Genomic DNA, 27,872 nt, shown 5'->3' with positions numbered 1-27,872 from the left:
TTTGAGTACAAGAGTTTCAGAAAGGATTGTTTTTTTGTAATAGAGCCAAAGAATACTGTTCCTACTCTTGTGGGAACACTTGATTTGAACCCAAAAGTTTAATGACATCTACCCTGAAGAACCCACAATTTTAAGCAAAAGGTAAAATGGGGAAAGGGGTGAGAAGAAACTCAAAATAAAAAAAATTGTATAAGCTGAGTTGGTATTTCCCAATGTAAATACTCATTACAGAATAAAGCCAGAACATCTTAAGAAGGCATGCACTTCACTTCCAGTTTAGAGAAGAACCTAAGTCAACAAATCATGTCCAAATGACATATTTAAATGTTTATAAAAATTAAGCTTTTACATTTATTTCTAGATTTCCATATCTGTGTGCAGACAAGGAATAAGATTGCACGTAAATATAAGCAGTGCAAAAACGTGGAAGTGGAGACATCACATGTGCTAGAAATCAAATACAAGACTAAGAAATAAAGCAATGGATAAATCAAAGCCAGAAAAAGGTGAAAACTACAGGTTCAGAAATAGGGTGAAGAATGGTAATGCCCTTATTACTACAGATTTAGTGGCACAGATAGCACTTGTCAAACAACAATCCAATAGCATTGACTTTTTATTCATTCATGTTAAGTCACCTGAAATGGTATCTGTTGCATTTAAATGCTCATTAATGTAAATGGCTGAACAAACCCATCTCAATGGATAGTCAGTATCCCACAGTTAAGTCACTTCAACACAGCCTCATGACAACTCCCACACCAAAACAGTACTTTATTTTGTAAATTTTGACCCATTATTACTCCCAAGTTATATATATATATATATATATATTCAGCTGTTAAGTGTACAAGATGAAGAAAATTTTAGTTAGAAGGGATGCACCTGGAAAATAAATTTCTTGAACTCCATATACACGTTTCAAAACTGCTGAGTCCCAAGTCCACTTATGAACTCTAGGGCTGCCAGAATCATGTGCAGCATATTAAAGCTACACTAATTGAATAGCTTATTAATTCTGCATAAATCAGGTCAAGCAATGTGTCAACCTGTAACAGACTGCACTTTAACTGAACATGGCAATATATTCAACTCTTTTGAACTTTACATCATCATTTGATGTCAAACAATGAAGCAAATCCCAACAGTATATACAAAAACAGCTTTGCATTTACAAAGGATTGTTTCCCATACTGATTAATCCAGGCAGCTAACTCATTGGTTTATGCAACTTTATTGAAGAAAAATAAATCAATTACTAGGAGAGCTATTAGTTGATCACTCATCCATTGACAACTCGCATCATTTATTCAGTGCTATATTAAACAGTATTGGAAGATAGATTAACTAATAGCTCCAAGCCTCCTAACAATTTAAATGAAAATTACAAAATGTTTTGAGACCCTATTTTGGAATACAAAGGGTGTTTGACTTCCAATTTCCATTCTCTGTAGAACAAGAACAGGTCATTCCTTTATTGACATGCATAAAATACATCACATTTTCTGTTCTGCTGATGCTATAATTCAATACCAATTCTCCAGCCACATCAGTTATGAGCATAAAGTATATCATGTAACCTCAAATCTCTAACAGTGGAAGGCTTAAACAAGAATGGACGCTGCTAGAGTAATGCTGCTTCCTTTGATGTGACAGCTGAGCATCCACCTCCCTCCCCCTCAGATGGCTTCTTCAGCATGTTAGAGCAGTGAGGATTGGTTTAGTCTCATAACCAAGTTAGAGTGAAGACATTGGCCACATAATACACATGCTCCAGTTTTAAAAAAATTTCTGAATCTTGGGCAACTGTTCTCTTGTAACTACTTTACAGTTTCTAAAAGCAGTTATTGTCCAAAGCTGGAAGAACTTAAGTCTTCTCAGATGAGCATGTGAATGAATGAAGGGAGGTAAACAAAAAATAAAATTAAAAAAGATGAGGTCTGATAGGGGAGCAGCCGGATAAGAAAATCAAAAAAGGAACAGTAATTTAAAGTTTATTCCAGCTATAATGCAGGTTATTCTGACTTTAAGGTAGCATCACATGGCATACTTCTGAGTCCATTCCCGAGATATTCTGTTGTACCTGTAAATAAAACAAATAATCTATTTAAAATATAAAATTAAAAATGTATTAATAGTATAATAATACACCATTATATTATTATACTATACTAATAAGGCAAGGAAAATATTTCTGTTTAACCTGAGAATTTGTCTTACACCTGTAATGGCTATGAGCAGAATAAAAATCAACAAGTGATATAAACAGCAGCACTGGCACTTAAAGCAGTGTGGAAAGTAAGAGCCATGAAAGTATTATTTAATGAACAAAAGTGGTGCTGAGATTTAAAGTGTTAAACAAAGACCTCTCCACATATCTCAATGGGTAGGATTCTACCAAACTTTCAAGTTGGTTGTACATTCTGTCAATTATTATTATTGTTTTCAAGACAGGGTTTCCTTATTATGTAGCCTTGGCTGTCTATGAACTCTGATCTGCCTGCATCTGCCTCCCAGTGCACCCGGCTGACAATTTACATTTAAAACAGACTAAAACTATTTTACAGCTTACTAACTGTCAGAAGAGAATATATGCACATGTTGCCTCTCAATAAAAATTTCAGCCAATGCTAGAACTATGCATATACTGTTACTGAAAAATTGAATCTGAACACTAGATGGAATAGCTGGGTACTGAAAATGCGTTTTAAACTCAGGCAAAAGTATAAGACATTGAAAGAATAAAGACTAATTTTCTTTCTTTCCCTTTTGCTTTCTCAAGACAGGGTTTCTCTGTGTAGCCTTGGCTGTCCTAGACTTGCTTTGTAAATAAACCAGACTGGCCTTGAACTCAAGAGATCCAACCACTTCTCCTTGAGTGCTGGGATTAAAGGCAAGAGCCACCATACCAGTCTAAAAACAGTAAATTTCAAGAAGCAGGTGTGAATGGTTGTTATTGTAAATAAAGGTGTGGTAGCTGTGATGCTGGCTACTCTCCACTGAGTCCTGATGAAGATGGGGATCTCTAGGAGTGCAACCACATTTTGTAAAAAAGATGAACATGTTAACTCATTGGAGAGGCAGGTTAATACTGAAGACAACCACCAATACAGTACATTTCTATCATACAGGCTACTTTATTTACCCCAACCAAAAAAGTGATAATACCTTAAGAAATGAGCATATAAAGAATAGTAGAAAACTTAACAGGAAAAAAATATTACTAGTTTCATTTCAAGCCACATATATACAGTTCAGCTATTTTTTTCCTACAGCTCAACATATTTAAAAACAAAAAATATCAATTCAGAGTTATAGCATTTAGAAAACCCTCTTCAAACAGCCAGCACTTATTTAGCATACAAAGAGCCACAAAATACAGCTAATGCATGCTTGTCAGTCAGTAATGAACATTCAGTTTGGATGCCAAGGTTTAAGTGTTTCCCTTTGTATTACTACTACCTTTCTGGAAAAACCTGAGTAAAACCACCACATTCCATAGTATTGACACATTTTTTTAAACATGGTAATTTAATAAAGAATAAAGATACTCTTACATTTCTACTTCTTACTAAAGATATATAACTGCTTTGCCATGCAAGAATAATCTCAAGCAGTAGTGAAGACTGAGTATGTATTTTCACACTAAAACAGAGATCAAGCAGTTAAGTAGTTTTCAAAACACTGCCAATCTGTTACCTTCGGTTAGTTAACACAGTGCTGGAAAGCATGCAGCACTTGAGTGCTGGCAGTACCATAAATAAGCGCACCATAGAGTGCAGATCCTCTTACCCTACAACATAGCGTATTTCTCTGTCCACTCTCTTGCTAACCTATTGTACCTAATTGAACAAGCACACTTAGCATTAATTACAACATACGAAAGTTAAATGGTTAAGCTGAACATAGAGATAACTCAATATTTGATAGATTTAGACCATTTTTATATTAGTACCAATTTTTTAAGAAAGATACTTGGGTTTATTTCCCAAAATTCAATAATTAAGCAAGTGTTTAACACATTAGAAAACGAACATTTCAAAGGAGCTAATCACTGTTCCATATGCTTAAATCATTTATCTGGCATGATCTAATTAGGTAGACCAGCTTCAAACTTCTAATGCTCCAGCCTCAGCCATTATGCTGGCTTTTCTGCTTTTAATTGTACTTTAGTAACTAGCTTACCAGAAACAAAAGGTACTGTCACAAATTTCAGCAGAAATAAGCCCAACTCATTAAATAAAACCACTGTTTAGTTATTCATTGAACAATTGCATACTTACTTATCTCTGTCTGTTTTATAGATCCGTGCAATCTCTGGCACTAGGGGGTCATCTGGATTTGGATCACATAGCAGTGAACAAATGGATAAAAGAACTGTAAGAAAAAAAAAAACCATCCAATTTTAGGTGTTTGGATAAGCAAATATTAGAACTTAAAAACTTTAGTGCTAGTTAAGAGTCAAGACTGCCAAAATAAACACCACAAACATAAAACCAAAGAGACCCACTCACTCTTTGCTCTACCTTAGAAAAGGTTTCTCAGAAAAACTATGAGAGCTGCTCCACTAAAAGCTTTAAGCTTTATTTCCATGAATCAGAAGTAAAAAACACTGTTCCCAGAAACTTGTGAAAAATGACAGTACTTCTGTAGCACTCGGTAAACCTTCAGTTCTACCTAGTTATTACTCTGGTCTGTTCAATACAAAGAAAATGTTAAGTACCGAACAACAACAATAATAAAGATATTTTTTGAATGCCTGTTAAAATCTAGGTATATATCAACACAAGATTATACTGCATGTAAGTGTCTGAGATGGTCTGAACAACCACTGGGTGAATAAAAATAAACAGCATGAGACTACAGTAACTATCATACAAGCCAAACATATATGGTGACAGCAACAAACACAATGTCAAATTCAAATGAGCGGGCACAAATAAAACTGTACAATACAGTAACTCAGAAAAAGGTAAAAAATTCTGACTTGCTTATAAATCTGTCAAAAAGCAGGTTACCGTAAGAACATCCATCAACTCAGCCTGCATTTACAGAAATACAATTCAGAGTTAAGAGTACACCCCAGCAAGGGGCAAAGTTAGAAATCTTGCATTTAGATTATGAGAGAAACACTATTTAAAGAGATTAGATTTTCAAAGATTAAAAAAAAAAAAAAACCAGTCCACAAACTGAAAAACTCTTAAAAAATGGAAAAAAAAAACTACGAAATCCCCCAGATTCAAAAGCATATTAGCAAGCACATGGGGAAATGCTTGTGTGATGTGCACAATAGAACATACCTGCTTTGCTCTCTAATTACCAAACTGACATATTATAAAACATTTTGGTAAAAAACCACCTAAGTTTTAGACATTGCTGGCATTAAAAATGACTAACATAATATTAAGCTAATACTCGAGCCTATAAATTCACTAAAAGGCAGAGTCTCATCGTTAAAACATTTTGCAAGAGCTTAATCTGCAGAACGGAATGTCAAAAACTACTTGTCATTCAGAAACCAGCAGCTGACAAGGAGGAACTGTCACCATCTAGGGTATCCCTGGAGACCTGCGAACTTGTTAGGGGTAAAAGACTATATAGCTAACACCCAACTAAAGATATGTTAAAAAAGAGATACAGAAAATCTACACCAGTTGTTTGCTAGAGTAGAAAGTTTTTCAGATTTAAAAGCTGTATCATGTCTGGCTTTATTACCCTATTTTTGCTAAAAAGGCATTTAGAAGGGGCTAAACAGATAGCCCAAACAGTTACGGACACACACTGTTCTAGAGGACACTGGTTTCCAGACACCCATTCTTGGTGTCCTCACAAGTGCCTGTTAACTAAAGCTCCTGGGGATTTGGCATTTTCTTCTAGATTCCAAGATCATCTGCATTCTTGTGCACACTATCACTCACACAATGACAACTGAACAGTTTAGTTCCAAAAGAACAAAGTTTATTAAAATTAATTTGGAAGCCTAATGGCACAGTAAGAGCTCTGAATATATAAAAGTAAAGAACTGAGTTCAAATATTCATCCATTCATGTAAAAAGCTGGGAACAGCTGGTTGCATATGCTTGTATCCTAGCACTGTTGGATGGATAGGCAGACAAGAGTTATTGTGAACTTCTGATCCAATGACAGAACCTGTCCTAATTAAATAGAGAAGACACACCTCTACCTCCGGCTTTTGTGTGCACCACACACACACTAAAAGTTAACTTTGCTATTATATGAAAAGATAAAACATCTTTTGGAAAAAAAAAAAAATTTCCTTCAAGTGGGTTCCACAGTAATGGAAACAGAGACTGTCTCTGACGTGAACTGATTGGCTCTTTGATCACCTCACCCTGAGGGGGGAGCAGCCTTACCAGGCCACAGAGGACGATGTAGCCACTCCTGATGAGACTTAATAGACTAGGATCAGAAAGAAGGAAAAGACCTCCCCTATCAGTGGACTTGAAGAGGGGTATGTGTGGAGAAGGGGGAGGAAGAGAGCTACAGGGAGGACACAAAGTGAATAAAGTGCAATTAATAAAAAATTAATTAAAAAAACAGAAAAAAAATGCTAGGCAAGCACTCATATACCAACTGAGCTGTATCTCCACCTTGCAAGCAACCTTATTAAAATGTTGGCACAATAAGAACATTTATCCAAGCAGAATTCAAGAATAAAGGCCCTTAACTGTTAGAAAATTAGGAGCTGAAAACGATTGCACCGAAACTCTTATTTTACCTTTAGAAATAGTTAAAGCAGGAGACCACTGTGATCTTAGAATATCAAGACAAATGCTGCCATTACTGTTAATATTTGGATGATAAATTCTTGTTGTAAATGCAACCTAAAAAACCAAAAAACAAACATACAATACAACCTTTAGACAGCTTTTTCAAATACACAAGTACCCTAGACTTAAGGGTACTTAAGGGGAGGGGGAATAATGAAAATTTCAACAAAACCAATTATTTTAGGTAATAAAAGCTAATTTATAAAAGTCAGCATCTCCCTCAGGGAAAAAAAAAGTCTAACTAAGATGCGAAGGTTAACAGTGTTGTAACGTGTGAAGGATAACATGTAAAAGGGCATTTAGCATACACAAATTATACAGGTATATTTTAAATTGTATTTTAAACTGCAGACACAACAAACTAAGAGATGAACTTTATATCAAAACTATTACAATGTACTTTTTAAAATTTTATTAGTATGGGTGTTATATCTCCAAGTATGTACAATCACTTTCATGTGTGGTGGAACTAGAGTTACAGACTATGTGTGTCCCGGGAACTGGACCCAGGTTTTCTGCAAGAGCAGTCAGTGCTCTTAACTTCTGAGCCATCTTTCCAGCTATAATGTACTTTTAACATGACTAAAGATTGCTAAAAAAAATATGGCAATTTAATGCACATTTATTTTCTAGTAATTCATATAGCATGAATTTGAGCTAATAGTTCTGAAAAGTCAAGGACCATATCCTCTGAACTCATCACTCTGCTTTAGGCTATAGAATACAAAGACAAAGGTGTTGTGTCCTGGATCCAGCAACTTAAACACTGTCAGTCACCTAAAGTACATTAAGCAACTGGAACATATACTTAAGGCAAGCCAATTCTACGATTTACTAGACTGCCACTTAGTGTAAGCACAGACACACTTGAGTCTTACAACTTCAAAAAGGCAAATCTTAACTACATTTACAGAGTTCAAATCTCTAATTTCTAAGTTAGATATCAGTAATACCTCAGTATGGTGGTAAACTTGTTAACCTTAGCTCTTAAAGTGGATGGAAAAGTTCCAGAATTGTCTAACAGGAATATCTATATAAATGCAGCTCAATTATTTTTATTCACTATATAAGCTTAAGCCTCATTTACACAGAAACCTAAACTTTCACGAATATGTTATTCTTCTAAAACAATTCATAAATAGATTTTGGAGAGACAATACTTGCCTTAGGTGGTTTGAAGGGATAGTCTGTAGGAAAATGAATTGTCAAAAAGAATACACCACCTTGATATGGGCTGTCATTCTGTGAAGAGAAAAATAGATTTAATGTCAAGATTAAATTCTTTAAGAAAAAAAGTCCATTTTTCTAATGAACTATTGCTACACCACAATGAAGAAATTTAAATTATTGCACCTCCCAATTAAGTTCATACTAATGAAGAAACAAAAGTAATAAGCACCATAAATCCATTACCCAAGAATTCTGAGGGAGAAACACAAAACCCAGAAATACTAAGGTCCTCAATCGAAATCCTCAAAAATTAAAAAGAGGCTAATGATATGGCTAAACCAAAAAAGGTGCTGGCCACACAAGCCTGGTAACCTGAGTCTAGTTCTTGGAACCCATGTAAAAGGCAGCGAGAGAGAACTGACTTCAATGTTGTCCTGTGACTTCCACGACTTTCCATTCACGTCATAACATGTATGTATGTACATGCATGCACACACAATGAATGTTAGGGAAAAAAAAAGGACTCAGCTATAAATTAAAAAGCAAATTATTACATATGTGAAAGTGTTTTTAACAAAGGCTACATAATTGTACCTATTTCAAGAAATAATAAAAGTACCTTTAAGAGGCAGAACATATTTGCTACAATTTAATTTTCAACTGGGACTCGAAATTCTTGCATAAATTTTCTTCCAAACTTAGCTCAAAATTGCATTATTTATCTTTTGCCTATATATAATGGCAATGGCTTATTATAAACAGCTTTCTTTCACTCTAGCTTTACCTTCTAGTTTACTCCTATACCCTAATGCCAAAGTTATCATTTAAAAAACACCATCACGTACTCTCTGCTTCATTCTCTACAATACAGTGTCATAAAGGAAGTGCAACTTTCACACTCCCTCTCTCTCTTCTTCCTTCCTCTATTTGGAATATTATGTCTTCTTATGTTGCCCTTCATAGGGAGTTTAATTTGCTGGCTGCCTCTCCTTTAAACAGCTATATGCACTGGTTACTGTACCATTCTGATAATTTAATCATGATTCCCTATTCTACTGAACCACAAAGCTCTTGAGGAAAGATTTTATACATGAACTATTATAGTATGAAAGGATATAAAAATGTGAAGTTGAAACAATAACCCTTATAGTTTTATCTGATAGTTTTATCCAATTTCCTGTTATAGCTGACCATGCTCAGTCATTAGTGACAATATAGCATTCTCTTTCTATAGTTTTGCGACAGACTAAAGTAGAAGTTATTGTTCCCAAATTTTTTCTGCCATCTACCTTTCAAACTAAAGAAAACTTCAGTACGTTGAGTATCCAACTTAAGAGATAGGGAACTTATTTCTGATGACATGAACTATAATGGGGCAATGACTCCCCTCCCACATTTAAATCCAGTAATTAGGGCTGGAGAGATGGCTCAGAGGTTAAGAGCACTGGCTGCTCTTCCAGAGGTCCTGAGTTCAAATCCCAGCAACCACATGGTGGCTCATGACCATCTATAGTGAGACCTGGTGCCCTCTTCTGGTGTATATGGCAGAACAATGCATAAATAAATAAATCTTTAAAAAAATGTAAAAGAAAAAATATCCAATAATTAAGCAATCTTCCACCAATTCTTTGTGGTTCCAATTATACTCAGAAAGAAGGTAGTACACACCATGTAACTTCAAGAATTTATGTATGAAATTTCAATGATTCAGAAGCACTTCCTGAGTAAGAAACTCACTAAAAGTCAAGTTCCTCTTTACTGAAACTTAAGTAAACACTTTAAAGAAAAAATGAAATGGGCACAGTATATATCAGGTACATATTAAACCTAAAATCATTACCTAAGTCGTTGTGTCTATGCACTGACATAGGCGCAAGTTTCCCAAGCAGCAAAATTTAAAATATCAAATGAACAGTCTAAGTGGACAAACCAATGCTTAATTGTCTGTAAAGAATATATTCACTGGGGGCTGAAGAGATGGCTCAGAGGTTAAGAGTACTGACTGTTCTTCCACAGGCTCTGGGTTCAATTCCCAGCAACCACATGGTGGCTCACAACCGTCTATAATGAGCTGTAGCCGAGTAAAACAAAATAGCATTTTAGAATCAAAGGAAAGGCCAAAAATAAAGTCCTGTGGCCTTGTAGTTAAGATAAACCAGTATTATTCCATCAAACAAAGTAAGAGCTGGTTCCCATTACTTTTAATTTTACTTAGTCCACTTTTAATTCTAACATTTCACAATTACTTTTGAACTTACATCATCCTAGTCAGGAGTTCTCCTACTTTGCATTTTATTATTTACTTATCTTACTAAATTCTAACATGTCTCAATTACCTGCTTTCTCATATTTTAAAGTGCCTAAAGACTACTGTTATTTATACCTTTACTCAACACACAGCAGGTGTTTGCTCACTTTCACTGAGCTAGAAAAAGTAAGGTGACTAATGCCTGCTAATTCTAGCTCTCTCTCTCTCTCTCTCTCTCTCTCTCTCTCTCTCTCTCTCTCAGGGTCTTGATGTAGGAGGGCAGATGAAAATTTTAGGGCACCATGGATTATAGCTGTGGATCACTCTGTCTAAAACAAAATGTAACCCAAATAAGTCAATAACCCTTTTAAAAACAAGAATCGGAGCTAGCCTATAATCTCAGCATTCTGGTAGGCAGGCACATCCTTTTGAGGCCAGCCTGGTCTACAAATTGAGTCCAGACAGCCAAGGCTACACAGAGAAACCCTGTCTCGAAAAACAAAAGAACCTGAGGCTGGATGGCAAGAACTCAAGGCCAGCCCCAGACCTTGTCTCAAAAAACGTCAATCCCGGGCCTATGAAACGACTTGGTGAGTAAGTAAGGGCACTTTCCACTAAGGTTGACACGAGTTCAAACCCTGGGACTTCTCTAAGTGGTTCCCTCATCTGTATGCACATGCACAATAAAATAAATACTTAACAGGGTTCTTTTTAAAAGTCAGTTCAAACCCAGTAAGTACTTGATCTAATCCATCTACTTACTAGGTGAAATTTAAAAACATTTTCTTTTAAAATTATTATTTAGTACCTAATTACTATCGTTTTCCTACCTAGTATATTATTTACATTACTGCCCCCCAAATTCTGTAAGATACACGTGTAACCCTAGGGATCCTAAAATACTCAAGTTAAACAAACAAACATGAAGATCTGTGCAAGAAAGAATCTTATTCAAAGATGTTTTAGAACAGTCTAATTCTCTGTAATCCATTAATTCTCATCATTCAATTATCCAGCATACAGTTTATCTACCCAGTATAGAAAGTAATTTTGCTACGTTCAAAATACCAAGTTTGGCCTAAATACATTCAATTTTTGTATAAATCTCTAGTTCTATACATTTTTTTTTATATCAAAACAACACGATTATGCTAGACTCATGGTTGGTAGTTACGATGCTTTGCAGAAAAACCCATGATAGAATCCTTCCTTCAAAATAAGCTCAATGACTTTTTCTCTGCCATATATAGAGAGAGCAATATAAGGGATTTTATGGGTCCAGATATGGTACCCCAGAATATGATCAGAAATACACATTTAAGGAACATCTTATTTCATATTCTTATGACATCAGAAATACAGTAATTATATAAAGGCAAAAGACTAGAATGCTGGATTTTCAATGAAAAGCAAAACTGAAAAAATACTTACAGGTCCCATAATTGTGGCTTGCCAATGAAACACTAGAAAGGGAAGGGAGAACAAAACAAAAATCTCATTATCCTCAACAACATACAACCTTCTGAAGGTAGTCATTAAAAAGAAATTAAGTTACTTACTGTCATCTCCAACTGGACCTGCAGAACATTGTGCTGGAGGGTCACGGGCCAAATCACTAAGTTCCTAAACCAAGACAGAAAATGGTAGGTTATGTAATCTAAATTTAAGGAAAGATATGGGGCTGGAGAGATAGCTCTGATGCTGAGCACTGGCTGTTCTACTAAAGGGCCCAAGTTCAACTCCCAGCAACCACATGGTGGCTCACAACTGTCTATCATGATATCTGGTGTGCTCTTCTGGTGTGCAGGCACACATGCAGACAGAACACTGTATACATAACAAATCTTAAAAAAAAAAAGAGGGACAGTTAAATAAACTTTTTTGTTCCATTTGAAGACACATACATCAATATATCCCAGTAGGAAAGAAATCTTAAGTAATCTTAAATTCAGCTCCTGAAATATGCGAAGCATTAGTTTAACACACACACATGCTGAAACAATCACCTTGGGTAATATGTGTGTGTATATATACTTATTTTTTTTTTACTGTATTAACAAAAATTGATCTCTAAATAAGTAGTAGCAATCAGATGTGTTCAGAAGTTTAAAACTGTAGGTAAAATAAGAACGTCAGTTGATGAACTAACTTCTCAGACCATCTCAAAGTTCCCTTTTCTCTTAAATCCTTTTCTTTCCAAAAGTCGAATTCCATTTTCCAATTGAGCTAAACACCTTTTCATATTTAAATTTCCTGATTAATATAAGCTGTCAACTCAGTGCTGATTTTTAGCCATTTGTAAAATTAAAATTTGGAAAACTAACTTTGCTAAGTAGAAAGATAAAATTCCCACAATTTCATATGAACACATCTCCAACATAAACAAGTATATACCTCACCCTTCAACGGCCTATAATGCATGTAAACAAGTACATAGTAGTTTGTATAAAGAGTTTATTAGACTTACAAATAGATAAACTCAATCCAAAGCCTTCAACATTTACCTATGGACTATAGAAGGGCCACCTCCTTTCAATACCGTCCCCCTGGATGAATACAGGTATAGCTTTAAGTTCTTTATACTTATGCCTAAATATAGAAGCAGTCATAAAGGCTGAATGATGTTATAACAACTAGAAAGCGCAGTGGTAGTCTAACTGAGCACACATGCCAAGCCAAGCACTCTCTACCACCTAGTTCTATCTCTAACCCAATTCTGCCTACTTGTAGGCGGGCTCTTCCAACATTAGCTGTCATCCCACCCTCTTCTCCTTCCAAGTAGCCCAATCATGTGTATAACATGTTTCGCTTAACTCCTGATTTTAAGACACAATAAAGGATCACCAGTATCAACATGACAGTAATTGATTGACCATATTAATCCTCCCTCTCAATTACTTTACTGAACAATTTACTAAGTACAGAATATTCTCTTTGAATAAGTCCCAATTCCCTCCAGAAAAGAGAATGGAAGAGAAACTTCCAATTCAAATCCCAGAAAAACAATTACCTTAGTCAAAGAACGTACAAAATCTTATCCTCATTATACAGTAACAAAATCTATAGCCTTTTTCCACAGGCTAAGAGATTCACAATACAGCAAATCTCCATTCTATTGGTTTAGGCAGCAAAGCCTTATTTAATGTATAAGTTTTGGGTATTTAATGTATTTAATTTATTTAATGTATAAGTTTTCAGATGAATCCCGTTTCTACGCATAGTTTCACACAGAGGAGACTGCAGGTGTCAGCTAGGGAAGAAATGAGCTAACAGCCTCACTTGAAGCATACCTCATACTGAAAATGTATTCCAGTAACTTATTCTTTTAAATTTTATTTTTGTGCATTAGTGTGAGGGTATCAGATCCCTTGGAATTGGTGGTACAGACAGTTGTGAGCTGCCATGTGGGTTCTGGGAACTGAACCCAGGACCTTTGGAAGAGCAGACACTGCTCTTAACCACCGAGCCATCTCTCCAGCCCCAATAATTTATTCTTTACACAAACAAGCTTTATGATCACCACAACCAGTAACACATTTGAATACACATGTATGCCATTCTACTCAGTGTTCTAGTAATCCAGAAGACTTTAGCTTATGTACTAAATTTAGTACTCAATACATTGTCGTGTATCTAAAATGCAATGTATATGATGTATAAGAATAAAAAAAATTCCTAGATTTCAAGTATAGATACTCTATCATGTGCTATGTTAAATTAAACACTTTAAGCTTAAAAACATATATAGTTTGTTTGGAGACAACAGGGTCTCATCATGTAGTCCTGGCTGGCCTCAAGATCTTTAGCCTACAATGCACATATCCTCTTGCCTCTGTCTCTCCAAGTGCGGGATTAAAGGTGTGTAAATATCACACCCACACCTTTTATAGAAAATAAACTATTTTAAGACATGCACCATTAAAAGAACACCTATAAGCTTCAGTGAACTCAAATTTCTAAAATGACCACTGAACTTTGTCTTATTAAGTGGCCTCCTCAATCTTTTTAAGGTATTAACTGCATTAAGTATATCAGAACCAACAGGCTCAGCTGTGCACAACCTTTAATCCTAGTCCTCAGGAGGCAGAAACAGGCAGATTTGAGTTTGAGGCCAGCCTGGGACACACATGCAACTGTCTCAAACCTAACGTCAGAAAGTATACATAGGACATTTACTTTGCATAGTTAGCAGATGCTGCCTTGGCTCCTATCTATTAAAAAGCATATGCAATGAACAGAATTCTCAAACATGATTAACTCTAAGATTAGCAAGCCTGATTTCCTGGTCCTTTTCATACAAACACCTCCTCCTTTTAAAGAACTGAATATAACGCTCAATGATATATAAATTCAGATGAGAGCCTTATTAGCCACAACCTTACCTTCCAACCTATGTGAATGGAAATAGCATTTGCTGTTTCTGCAGGCTGTGTATGGTATGTACCAGCTATAGCCTCTGGACTAAGAAATTAGAAGTGTGATGTGTAAACCTGGAGTGGGTGTAAGGCTCAAGAATCAAAGCTCTCAGATGGCATGATGGCACAATTTCATCTCTTTTCATAACACTAGTGGTTCTATTATTACTAATTAATATTTTTGCAATTGTATGAAAAACTAATGATATGTCAAACATCATTAGCTGATATGTCAAACACATCAGCAAAATGAGAACTTTATAAATACAAATAGTTTAATGCCAGACTGTTACTAGATGGAATGAAAACAAGGCCTATTTTTTCTTTTGCAGTCCAGGAGAGACAGCCTACAACTGCCTCACATACCCAAATCAAACTCTTACTACTATATTCATCTACATCACCACAGAAGACAGAAGTCATCAAAACCCCTGGAATTGCAGTCATAGGCTGCCGTCAGATACCTGATATGGAACCTTTATCTTCTAAGTGCTCCTAACAGTGGAGCCGTCTCTATTCCCTAACAATAATCTTTTAAATGAAGGAATTTCATTTAAACACACTTGTGGTATATTCCAAAAGAAATGTAAAAGGGCCGAAGAGATGACTCAGCAGTTAATAGCACTGGCTGTTCTTGTAGAGGACCCAGGTTCAGCTGCAGCACCTGACAACCTCTTCTGTCTCTGGACACCTACACATGTGATGGTCAAGACATACACACACCCCTTCAAAAACCAAAATGGTTGTCAAAAATTACAATAAAAAAAAAGCACATTCAGCGCAATGTAGCACGAAACATGCCTTTTCCACCCTCATGCTAGGTAAGATACAAAATATACCACTAAAAATTCATAATGTTCTTTATTTAATAACAGTGTTTTAAGAGCTTATGTGTAAAAGTAACAAAGTTCCACTGACATTTTTCTGTTCAGTCCACTGGAAATCTTTAAAACTACCACTCAATTGGTGCAGAAACATGTTGTTTTGAAAACTTTTAGGCTTATAGACAAGTATGCAGGACCTGAGTTTGTGACTACCATGTGGATGCTGGAACGCAAACAATTCTGCAAGGACAGTAAATGCTCTTAACCACTGAGCATCTCTCCAGCAGCAACAGTGGTAACTAATGCACTGTTCATATTGCGTTTTGGAAAAGCAACATCAAAAGCCTTTCTTTCCTGCAGTACTCAGATTATTCATGGGTTCAACTAATCCTCTACCTCAGCATTCTGAATAGCCACCACTTGTTTTGAGTCCAATTAAAAGTAAAGTATCATGGGGCTGAAAAGATGGCTCAGCTCTTCTCAGTTCAGTCTGCTCTTTCAGAGGTCCTGAGTTTGATTCCCAGCAACCACATGGTGGATCACATCGATCTGATTCCCTCTTCTGGTATATAGGCATACATGCAAATAAGAGTACTCAGATACATAAAATTGGTAAATAAATCTTAAAAAAAAGGTTTTAAATATAGCTTTTTAATAATGCCACTAAAATATCACTAATTTGCCATTTAATAAATGTATTTAAAAATAATACTAAGCAACAGTTGGGTGTGGTGGCAGACATCAGTGATCTCAGCATTAAGAAGGTTAAAGCAGGAATAACATCAAAGGAACTTAAAAGCAAGCACAACTCTATAAAGAGCTGGTGCATAAATGATTGGATAATTATAGACAATCTTTGTAGACTAAACTTGATGTGGAAAGTAAAGATAATCCTAAAATGATTTTTAATGTCTGTTTAACTGTGGATGAAGCATGCAGGTAGATAGAGACCACCCAGTTCAGTTAATCGAATATGGAAAGTCTAGATTGGGGAGGACAGCCTAAAAAAAGAATTATCAAAATCTTTACAGACATTAGGCATATACTCTGATAATAAAGTCTTAGGAATGCATTCTGTAACAATCCAACATTAAGGGATTACTGTGAAAATGACTAATAACTTAAAAAAAAAAAAGCAGCAAGCAATGGATTCTCCATGCTAGTATTAAGTTAAACTTGTCTACATTAAATACTGCAAGAACAGTTAAATATCCTGCTCAGGAATGAGCAAGCCAAGATTTAACTACACCAAAAAGTCAACTCAAAGACAAAATAGTCCCGATAAACTCTTGCCATTCTGCCTGTGAAACATAGGGCCAGCTGCTTAGCAAAAGATCTCTCAATCTATAATCTTGATCAACCTTTTATGCTCTTTGCCCTGAACATATACCATCCTATTTTCAACACACACATATATATATATATATAATAGGATAAAATTCACCTTAAAATACTTAAACCTTTGAAATATTGTACTGAAAACGAAATGCCCTTTTCTGGCCTTGGAAGCACAATTGTGTGTGCCGTAAAAGAAAACCATACTAGGTAAAAATAACATGTTATGCTCCAGGCAAGTCAATTTTATAGGCATGTTTAAGATAAGAATTGTCTCAGGTTTCATACATACATATAGGATTCTGAAACCACTGCATATATAGAAGATATTGTGGGGCCCAAGTCTAAACACAGAATTCAGTTGTATTTCATATACACCAGCTATGCCAAAGGCATTTACAGGATGCTGGATGTACAACCTTCTACTTAAAAGCTGTAAGATGCATTCCTAAGAAGTTGTGAATTTTGGATGGGCCCTCTTTTCAAGTACTCCACCTCTTTTTAAAAACTGAAAGTTTGTTTTGTTTAAAATTAACCAGCTATCTAGTATTAAGCAAATGATTCTAAATGCATCAAGTTTCAAGCCAGGCATTGCTTTTAATCCCAGGCAAAGGCAGGTGAATCTGAGTCAATTTCTGAATTCAAGGCCAGCTGTCCTAGTGAGCCCCAGGACAGTCAGGGCTAGGTAATAGAAAGACCCTGTGTCTCAAAAGTTATCAAACCTCACAGAAATTTTGCCAATCCCAGGAAAACCTAATTTTCATTAATTATAATGGCAAACTGGAATACTCACTGTATTCAAGAAACAAGGTGGTAAAAAACAGAATTGCGTATACCTCCAAATTCTATGCCCCTGTCCCATAAAATAAGGATCTGAATTTTCAAATAGTCAATTAAAATCCAAACATTACCTATGCAATAAAAAATGCAAAAACCATTTAAAAAGAAGGCTGGGAGTAGATGTTTTTTGTTATCAGCTGGTAATCTATTAAACTACCTACCCACACTTACTTATTTCCTATCTTGTTTCCTCAATTCTAAAACAGGATATTTTTTAGTGTTCATTTTAAGACATGAACAACAAACACAACAAGCACATGACATCTTCTATTCTTAACAGACCATCTGCAAACCACCCATTTTGAAACCAGGCCTGGGAAAGGCTTTTTGGTTCATTTCTTCATTAAACAAAAGCAAGACTACATCATAAACAGGCCAAATAAAATATCCCTAGCTCATTAAATCTTCACATTAATATCTGTTTAGCAGTCATATCTTTTATTAAACATTTTAATTCAAATTTTGAACTGAGTGTTAAAAAGCTTTAAATGTAATAACATTTGGATCTAACTGGGGAAATTGCTCAGTTGATCAGGTGCCTGCCTCATAAGCATGCGGAGGATCTGAATTAACACCCCTGACATCCAGGCTTGATGGTAAACCCTAACACAGGGAAAATATTTCCAAGGCCTTCTAACCTAAGCAGTGAGATCCAGGTTCCACCAAAGACCTGTCTCAAAAGATGGAGAGACAAGAGAATAGATGATGTTGACCTCTGGTCTCTTAACATGCATGTATGGCTGGCCTAAATGAAGTATCTAACCAACAGTTTTAAAATTATTTTACTTATAAAGATGATCAGAAAATCATAAAGTTAACTATCAAGGTCCCACTTGATAAATCTTATGAAGAATAATTTTCTACATGCTATTTGTGAATCAGTAAGCCTTTAAACGGCAGCACTACCATACCTTTAGAATAAAGGCATACATACTTTCAGAAAGTTTCAGCCTTTTCTTTCAGTCTCTTATTACTTAAATAGTTTTCTTCAAATAATTTCTAGATGTCTATTTCCATCCAAATTTCCATGACCAAGACATCTCTGCAGCAATAATCCAAGAATTAAAAGTCAGTAGTTCACACATTAAAATCTAGTCAATAGAAACTTAGGTTGAGGTCTGTTAAGAATAAAGAATAAATGGTCTGTTAACTGTCCACTCTTCGAGTTCAATTCCCAGCAACCACATGATGGCTCACAACCATCTATATTGGATCTGATGCCCTCTTCTGGCGTGCAGGTGTGCATGCAGATAGAGCACTCATACATAAGTAAATTCTTTAAAAAGGTGTATTTAAATTTTTTTTTTTTTTTTTTTGGGTGAGGGCTAGAGAGATGGCTCAGAGGTTAAGAGCACTGGCCACTCTTCCAGAGGACCTGAATTCAATTCCCAGCAACCACATGGTGGCTCATGACCATCTATAATGAGATTCGGTACTCTCTTTTGGAGTGCAGGTGTACATATGGACAAAACATTGTATACATAATAAAGCTAAAAAAAAAAAAAGAAATTGTTATGTGCCTGCAGTGTCGTAATAATTTAAGTCTTGTTCATATCTCAAAATTCACATTAAAGACATTCCTATTTTAGAATTGAAGAAACAAAGATCTAAGAAGCCAACGAGGACACTCTACATTTTTCTAATCAAGAAAAGATCCTTAAAAAATTCTCACATGGTCTAATTCACCTCATTAGGTTAAAATCTCACAGAAGTGTTTAAGACTATTTATTTCCTGAAGACTTTGTAGGCAGCATGGCAAAAACTTTGTATATTAAACAAAACTTTTCTTTCCACAGTGGGGTCTCTCTGTGTAGCCTTGGTTGTCTTTGTAGACTCCCTTTGTAGATAAGACTGGCCTTGAACTCAAGAGACCTGCCTGCCTCTGCATACCAGTATGCTGAGAATACAGGCATGTGCCACCATACCCAGCTCTAAACAATTCTTAATCAGTGGCTAGATTACCGGGAATAGCAATAGGTATAACCATCACATTCTTAAAATTTTTCATTTTATGCAATGAGACTTTGCCTAAATGAACATGCATGTGTGCTTGCCCAAGGAGGCCAGAAGAGAAAGTTAGATACCCTGGGAACTGAGCTACAGACACTTGTGAGCTGCCATGTTGTGCCGGAGCTGAATGAGTAGCCAGTGCTCCAAACTCCGAGAGCCATCTTTCTAAGCCCCCAATTTTTTTTTTTTTTTATTCTGAGGTATTTCTAAGAGAAAGCCCAGAGTTTAAGAGGATCTTTACTCTAACCATTATAGGAGAGACGATCTCTTTGACAGTTCGTTGTTGAAAACATGAAATGGCTGACAGCAAGACTTACACCTAAACACAATGCCGTGGGTGTTTTTTTTTTTTTTTCTCATGTTTGCACCTTTACTGTCCCAGTATCTTAGTCAGTGATGGGCTATACTAGCAGAAATGTAACCACAGACTACAGTAACAGCTAGCCAAAGTATTAAAAACACTCAAAGACTTAAAGGAATAATGCTGGAAAAAATATAAAATGATCTGCGCATTCTGAGTGCTTACTAAATAAATGGAAATATAAGAACTGTGAATGAAGATGTGCAACTGTATTAGATAAGCTCAAGTAAGATTCCATGTCTCTATCATAGTTTATCTCAGACCTATGTATTTTCAATGAAGGACAGCACTTATGAAAGAAGACCCCCCATTAAGGCCTAACACTCCATAAACCTACTCAACTTTGTAGAGTTCTGTTACAACCTGAGTGGCCTGTCAGATTTTAATTGGATACAGAGGCAAGACCAGCTTCATAGATTACACCCCAATATATAGTATATTACTATGACACCACCATGTTCTAGTATCACTTGTTCTAATCCGACATTACTTTGTATTTCAGCACGTGATAAAAAAAGGTAATAGACTTTCTATCAGAATCCTTACTGTTTTTAAAATTTCTCGTAATTTTACTTAAGAGCCCACTTTTCCAGAATTAAACCTGACCTGACTTGTAATAATCAAGACAGCCCCTGCTGCAGTCCTATTCTAACACTTCTGAGATAAAATAAAGGTAGCAAGAAATGTTTAAAAGCCTCTAAAAAGTGTTTTGAGATTAAAAAATCACCCTCAGCTGCCCATTACAATAACTGTTGAAACTTTAATGAATTTCTTATATAACTAAAAAGTCAAAGAAACAAGTTTCTCGGAAATGTGTGGTTACTAGCAATTATCTCCAGAAGATGCTTGGCAAAAGATTATGAGCTAAACAAACTTCACAAAACTGCAGACATTAAGAATCAAAAGGAATCATCATTTAACTGGTATAGTCCAGGCAGGAGGATGAAGTCTAAGCAAGTCCAGAAAACACCAAATTCCATTTCAAAAAGCCAAAACACAAACCACAACAAAACTCACCCCCTTTAAAAAATCTGTTTGTAACCTTTCCCAAGGAAAGCTTAGTTTCTTTTTATCTTAAGGATTAAAAGAAAGGTTTTGTGCACTATGCTGCCTTACATCACTGACAAGGCATTAGCTTCCTCTTTAGTTCTAATTATAGGTGAGACAAGTATGCTTGTTTATTAGACAAGGTACTAAGAATGGCCTGAGTGAATAATACTACAATTTTCTTTCTTTAGATCACCCTTGAAGGTAAGTCACTTAAGATTAGTCAAAGGTAGGCCCATGACATGCAAATATAGCCCCAATAAGGCTCTATCTCAGAAAATCTTTGTGTGAGTAGTTTTGGTATAGACCAAAAAGCAAGCTTTAATGCATGCAGACAAATCAGGCACTTCACAGACATGGAAAACAAAAATTTAGCAGCAATCTAGTGGTAGTAAACATCCATTCGTAGGATTAATGTAAATTAAGCATTCCCATCCTGTAACAAGTTACCAAAAAAAAACAAAACAAAAAAACAACAACAACAACAACAACAACAAAAAAACAACACTAAATCAAAATCACAACTGAGAAAGGGCAAAGTTTAAGTAGGATAAACATAGCTATAAAGTCAAGTTATCTGAAAGGTTCCCTAGATGATAAAATCACATCTAAACAACATGTAAAATACAAACTTTTGCCTTTCCTTACCCCACATTAACAAGCCTGAGAACAATTTGTTGTAGCATCCTTTAAGAGCGGGTATAAAGCTACATTCCCAAAATGACCACCAATTTATATCGCCTCACCTAGTCCCCAGAGTGCAAGACTATAGGTATATACTATCCTAGCTACCAATGAGTTTTTAGTATTAGAAGGCAAAATGGCTAGACACTAAGATAGTAAATCTACTCAGTAACTCTAGAATTTTAAATTAAGATCGCTATCATGGTTGCAAGCTCATAAAACCCTCATGACAAAATGGAACAGCAAAGAACTTTGATAAACCTTTGAAAATAAGTTGTACAAAGTGACAAAACACAGCACTGTGTTTAATGATTGTATTTTTCCAATCAAAGCAGAGATCCTCATGACTGATAAATCTAATTTTTATCCAATTACAACCCTAGTAAAGTATCGATGAAATCAATCCCAACATAGGTTTCTAACTAAGAGCAAGTTCAGAATCCCCTAATGAACATTTCAAAATCATGTCTGTTTCTAGAAAAGATTTGTAAGACCTTACATAGTTATTCTCTAAAAGCCAGAATCTTCTGAAATAGAACTGTAATGTCAAAACAATAACAGCTCTTGTATACAGCAATAGAAGTTGTTTCTATTAAGACAGACAATGCAGCTGGGTTTGGTGCCTCATACCTGTAATCCCAGATAGAAAGCAGAGGGAAGGATTGCTCTAGGTTCGAGGACAATGCTATAAAGTCAATCCCCACCTCAAAAAACAGAAACACTGCAAAAATAAATAGATAAATAAAAGCATAATCAGTAAGTGGGCAACTGACCCAGTCCTGTAATCGTCATTATTGAGCACCCAGGAGACTGAGACAGCAGTTCCAAGCTAGCCTTTGTGTGACATCCCGTCCCCAATATTAATCTGAAACATTTTTTAAAAATTTATTAGGAAGCTGTTGAGATGGCTCATTGTCCATACAGGGGGCTTGCTCAGAGGAAATTTGACCACCTGAGCTCAATCCCCAGAAGCCAAGGTAGACCCTGAACAACCAAAAAGTGTCCTGAAAGGGTAACAACCATGAAAGGGTAGCACCCCATCAAGAAACTCAAAGAAATATTTGAGAATTGGTTTAAGAGGCACCCAAACCTAGAAAGCAACAGGTAAAGTTTAACAATGTAGTTACACAAGTAGTTTTCACCAGTACTGTGAAGAGTATTCAATTTAACCTTTAAGTGCATAACAAATACTGTATTTAACACAGCAGATAAGCATTATGATGAAAGACAGGAACAGTGTGTCACAATTCCTTTTATCAAATTCAATCCTATGATCACTGAATGATCAGCATCTCTCACTCACCTAGGTATTCTTTACAGTATAAATAACTCTTGGAGATCAATTAAAAAATAAAATCAGCAGCACAGGACAAGCCTACTAGTCTACAAAACTTGAAGCACTATTTTAAGAGTCCAGCATTTAACCAACATAGCAGCTGCTAGTCCTTAAAGAAACCTATTTACATCCCATTCCAGCCTTAATGTACATACTTCTTGGAACATAAAAACCAGCCTAAATCCCCATTATTTATATATAAGGTAGAAGAAAGCGTATCTCAGCAAACAAACCCACATTCACTCAGTAGGAATTTAAGTGGTCCAAAAGACAGTTTTTCTTTTTTGAAGATGACCTATCTTATTAGAAACCCATTACTAGTTGTATGACTGAACACATCAAAAGCCAACCTCTGTGTCTGTTACTTCATCCATAAAAATGGAGTATCTCACATGGCTGCCTTGAGGCCCACTAGGCAGTAGAGCTTATGCTAGGCCTTAGCTATCAAAGAAACCTGAAGAATGGTATAAAAACAATGCAGTGGTTTACCACAACAATCTAGAATTAGACAGAAGGCCTGGGTTCTAGCCCCAACTCTGCTACATCATCAACACCTGGGTGGGTTTTGTTTTTTTGCTTTTTAACAACTTTCTTCCTACACAGTGAAGATACCAACTGAACCTATCTTCCCACAATTATTGTAAGAAAATTACTTACAAATTGTTTAAAAGTTTTGAAACACTGCAAATACTTTAAAGTATTTTTTTGGACTGGTTCATGTTCGATCTTTAATATAAAACTCTCAAAGCCTCACAAATACATAGCAGGCACTTTGTTTTAGAGCAGTAAAATTTCTTAAGGCACCCCAAAACAAATTTGGAGTTCAGCTTCTAAAATGCCCATTTAATTAATAACAGGATCACATTACAATTTGGTCCAAATAAGTACAGCAAAAAACCATGTATAGTTATTTGATCAGCTAAAAAATAGTCAAGTAAACACACAAAAAATTAGATTTAAAAGTCAACATTAACTCATACCAATTTATCACTAAAGCTTACAGTGTATACCAGTAAGAATTTTAATAAAATACTAATGAGAACTACAGGCACATTAATACTTTAGGGGAAACCAGAAGAATAAATTCAAAACAGGAAACAATACAAAAAAAATCTCACGACAATGGTAATTGGCCCCTTATTTTTAGAGAAATGCCTTAAAAAAAAAAGGCATCCTCTTTCTGAACTTTCAAAAACCACGCCTGTATCTGGGTGCAATTTTTTTTTTTAAGTAGCCTCACGACTAACAATATGGGGGGGGGGGAGAATCAAACAGCAGATATGTTGGCATATTTCTACAGGTTGAACCAGCCATTTGGCATATAAAGTTTTCTGATACAGAAAATTTCCATATGAAGTATCAATACATAATTCTTTAAACTTTAAAGATCTGTTTCTAGATACTGCCATGCCAGTATCTAGAAAAATTCCTGATATTGATTAGGTAAATGGATAAACTTGTTTAAGAGTTTGCTTCTAACTGGAGTTTTTACTACAAATGCTCACACTTAACCATTATTGCCTCACTAGGGCTTTTAAATCAGTAAAATGGTGCCAAAGCAGCTGAGTATCATCTGCAAAAGAAATAAATCAGTAAGACTGCCCCCTTAAAATGTTCTGTTTTACATTTATTTATGGATCTGAATTTTTATTTTTTTTTTACACTGAATGTTATAGTCTCCACATTAAGTATGCTGCATAGCACAATAATGCATCTCTAATGTGAGGCTCACCCTCAAAATTGTCACACTGGGTGGGTTTTAAAGCTATCTTCTAAAGTTATCTAATCAAAGTCTTGAATCCTAAGGTTTTCTTTCTCTCCTTTGCTTATCTTCAAGAACACAAACTATTCAGTTAGTGTTTTGCATAGAACTACAATGATTACACAGTGACGGCCTAAGAATTCAGTATTTCAGGATCAATATAGTCGGAAGATTTTAGCTTTCGTGAAACTTCAGCTTTGCCAATAAAACTAAACAAATTTTATGCATTAAATAAAGTGGCATCAGATCCTACTGTAGTCAATCCAAGTACTTGTCTTTCATTCCATAGAACTCTTAAAAAAAAAAAAAACAAACTGTTCTAGTCAAAGTTTCTAAGAAGAACCTTCCCATTTTTTTCTCTTAAGTTTATTCCACAACATTTTTTTCAAGTTAGCTGTAAATACTCCACCCTCTAGATTGTGCAAGAACCAAATACAACACACAAACACACACACAGAAGAGAAAGAGAAAGATGTAGAGAGAGTCTCAGTCTTAAGAGTTTGAATTTAGGTTATGTCTTGGGGGCAGAGGATCTGAGAGCTCCCTACACACAAAAAAAGTTAATGCTTAACAGAGAACATTATTTTGTATTACTAGAAAAGGAGATGCAGGAAAAGGACCCGAGCCAGTTAAAGCAGCCGCCATCTTAAAATTCTGGATAGAAGTTAGAGCAAGAAAATTAGAAAACCATCGGTGAGGTGGTTCCACTCACACACTGTTATCTGAAAAATCTAGTTCTTTCCAACTTAAACCGACAGCTTATCAAATTATATTTATCTGCTGAAACAAGCCTCAAAAAAGGGTTCTAAGCAAAAACAAGTCTGTTCCACCAGGACTTCCTGCAGTGTTCAAACACCCCTACCGCACCCCAAAGCGATCCTTCAGAAGGCATTTCCATCAGTTCCCAGTGCCTCAGAAAAACAGCTCCGGTTGAAAGCTGCGGGACCGCACAACACAGGAAGTGGCAACAGTGTCAGTCTACCTCCTCCCAACCCCACAGACTCTTGTGTAACTGCCCAGATTGGGTTAAGCTTCCGAACAGTCTTCGTCACTACCTTTTAGCAAACTGAGAAATGTTTTTAATATCCCGACCCGCAGCAAAGTTCGGTACAAAACGTTTTTTCCTATCTGCTTCTGTCCTTTCTTCGTTAGAATGTCAGCAAAAGTAAGTTTTGAAGAAATCAAGAATAGGAAGCAGTACCCTGACATCTGCCCGAAGGCCTCTACACCAGTCTACTCCCCAAACCAGACTAACTTCGTTAGGCTGAAAACCGAGGATCCTAAAAGCCAGGCTTCCCTCACCCATAATTGCAGATTCTAGTCAAGCAAACTTTAAGTCTAATATTTCGCTTGCCAAAAGCTTTCTGTTCCCTATCTTACAGTACACTCGCGTTCTCTTAACGCGAGAGGTATCCAAAGAAAAGGTATTTTCAAAATTTTATCTCAAACCCGACGGATTTCTCTGGGCCCCTGCTTTCCTTTCTTCCCATGACCCGTTCCGTACCATTTGGTCCAACAACTTACCTTATTAATCCGTTTCAGCGCCATAGTCTGTGCTTTTCGCCGGGCTCCTCGCTATCTCGACGTGTACTCCAAAGGTCCGGCCAAAACTCTTGATTATCCCGGCAGCGGGGAAGGATTGGCTCCTCTTCTCACACCGGCTCTGCCAGACACAGGCGCCTTTTGCAAAAATGGAGCAGATCAGCCACTCGCAAAGGCCTCGGAGAAACCCTGCCGACTCCACAACCCTGAAAACCGTCGCGATCCGGGCAGGGTGGGGTGGCAAAGCCACCAACTTCTCCTCTCCGCGGCTCGCCCAAAGAGAGGGCGAGGGTGACGGGAAGAGCCGAGAAGTGGTTACAAGTTTAACTTCCCGGCCTCTTGAAAGGAAGAGCCCCGGGTGGGAGAGGAAGAGGCGGAGGAGAAAGGGGTGGGTGCGGGGCAGGGTCCAGAGCCGGGCAGAGGAGGAGCCGGGGCCTAGTCGGCGCTAGGCCGGCGTCACTAGGGCAAAGAAAGGCTAGGGGGAGGGGAGCGGGAGGCTCCGGACGACGCCGGGCTCCTGTCGGTTTCTGCTCCAGGGGTCGGCGGGCCAGCAGGAGGCAACGGGACTCCCGTGTGCTCTCGTCCCCCACAGCTAGAGCTGGGTCTGGGTCGCCCCTGACACCGCCGTACTCTCCGCCTCGCAGCGCGCTCCTGTGTGCGCGCGCCCAGCCACCACCTCCACCACGCGCCCGGCGGCCGCCGAGCCCCGGCGCGAGGACGCGCCCATGCCCCCTCCCCCTGCGGCCGGGCCCCGGCCTCGCCGGCCTCCCCACCCTACCCCACCCAGCCCGGAGGGCTGCCCCCTCGGGCCGCCCACAGCCCCGGGCGCCGCGCCGGCCCCGGGAGGCCTCCCTCCCCTCTCCCGAGCCGTCCACACCCACGCGTACAGAGGGCCGGGGCCTCCCTTGAGCTGCGGCCTCGGCCTCCTCCCCGCGCGGCAGCTGGTGCCTCCCCGGCCCTACGGGGCTCACGCGCACGGCACAGCCACAAGATGTCCGCTCTGACGGAACTACTGCCAGCTGCCACGCTCCGCCCCTCCCCCCCGCCTATTCACCGCCGCGTATCCGTCCGCCAACGCCGCCGTCGCGAGCGCGGGGCGAGCCGAGGGCTCAAGGGGAGCGGTTTGCGTCCCTCGTCCGGGCCGAGCGGACGCGCCACCCTCCTGCCGTCTCCCTGTCGGAACAGCACCTTCTCACTAAACCGCTCCGAGGTCGGACCGGGAGGGCGGGGGACGGAGGCGGGTCATGGGCTGAGGGGGAGGGTAGGCGAGCGGCGGAAACCCTCAGACTCAGAGAAGCATCGAGAACCGGAAGGAGACCTTAGCAGGAAGGTAGTGGAAGCGGCAGCTGCGCGGTGGCGGCCCCACGCCCCTCCCTACAGCGGCCCCCAGGTTCCTCACTTGGTGTGGAGGCGGCGGGTCTCGCGAGAACCTCGTGGCAGGCTAACCGGAGCTCCGGCTCTGCAATGACTTTAAGGGCCGTTTTGTGCTCTCTTCCTGGCTTGGGGC

General features: G+C 37.7%; 1 protein-coding gene across 4 annotated transcripts; it reads right to left on the bottom strand.

Moving 5' to 3' along the window:
* Positions 1 to 598: 598 nt before the first annotated feature.
* On the bottom strand, positions 599 to 27,840 carry Ube2d3 (ubiquitin conjugating enzyme E2 D3). Of its 4 annotated transcripts, none has more exons than XM_055628178.1 (8): positions 27,765 to 27,840; positions 26,348 to 26,503; positions 11,769 to 11,832; positions 11,641 to 11,672; positions 7,956 to 8,033; positions 6,740 to 6,845; positions 4,284 to 4,377; positions 599 to 2,083 (listed from the first exon to the last, which is right to left on the bottom strand). In XM_055628178.1, exons 2-8 carry the CDS (start codon positions 26,369 to 26,371, stop codon positions 2,038 to 2,040), a joined length of 444 nt encoding a protein of 147 aa, XP_055484153.1. In that variant the 5' UTR covers positions 26,372 to 26,503; positions 27,765 to 27,840; the 3' UTR covers positions 599 to 2,037. The 4 variants fall into 4 exon arrangements, with proteins under 4 accessions (XP_055484153.1, XP_055484155.1, XP_055484154.1 ...); XM_055628180.1 differs by lacking the exon at positions 27,765 to 27,840 and adding an exon at positions 27,554 to 27,688; XM_055628179.1 differs by lacking the exon at positions 27,765 to 27,840 and adding an exon at positions 27,420 to 27,544.
* Between the last annotated feature and the right edge of the window lie 32 nt (positions 27,841 to 27,872).

This window comes from Psammomys obesus, unplaced genomic scaffold (genome assembly GCF_907164565.1).
Source record: "Psammomys obesus unplaced genomic scaffold, mPsaObe1.curated_primary_1811, whole genome shotgun sequence".
Classification (NCBI taxonomy): domain Eukaryota; kingdom Metazoa; phylum Chordata; class Mammalia; order Rodentia; family Muridae; genus Psammomys; species Psammomys obesus.
This window is presented reverse-complemented; position numbering and strand designations above follow the sequence as displayed.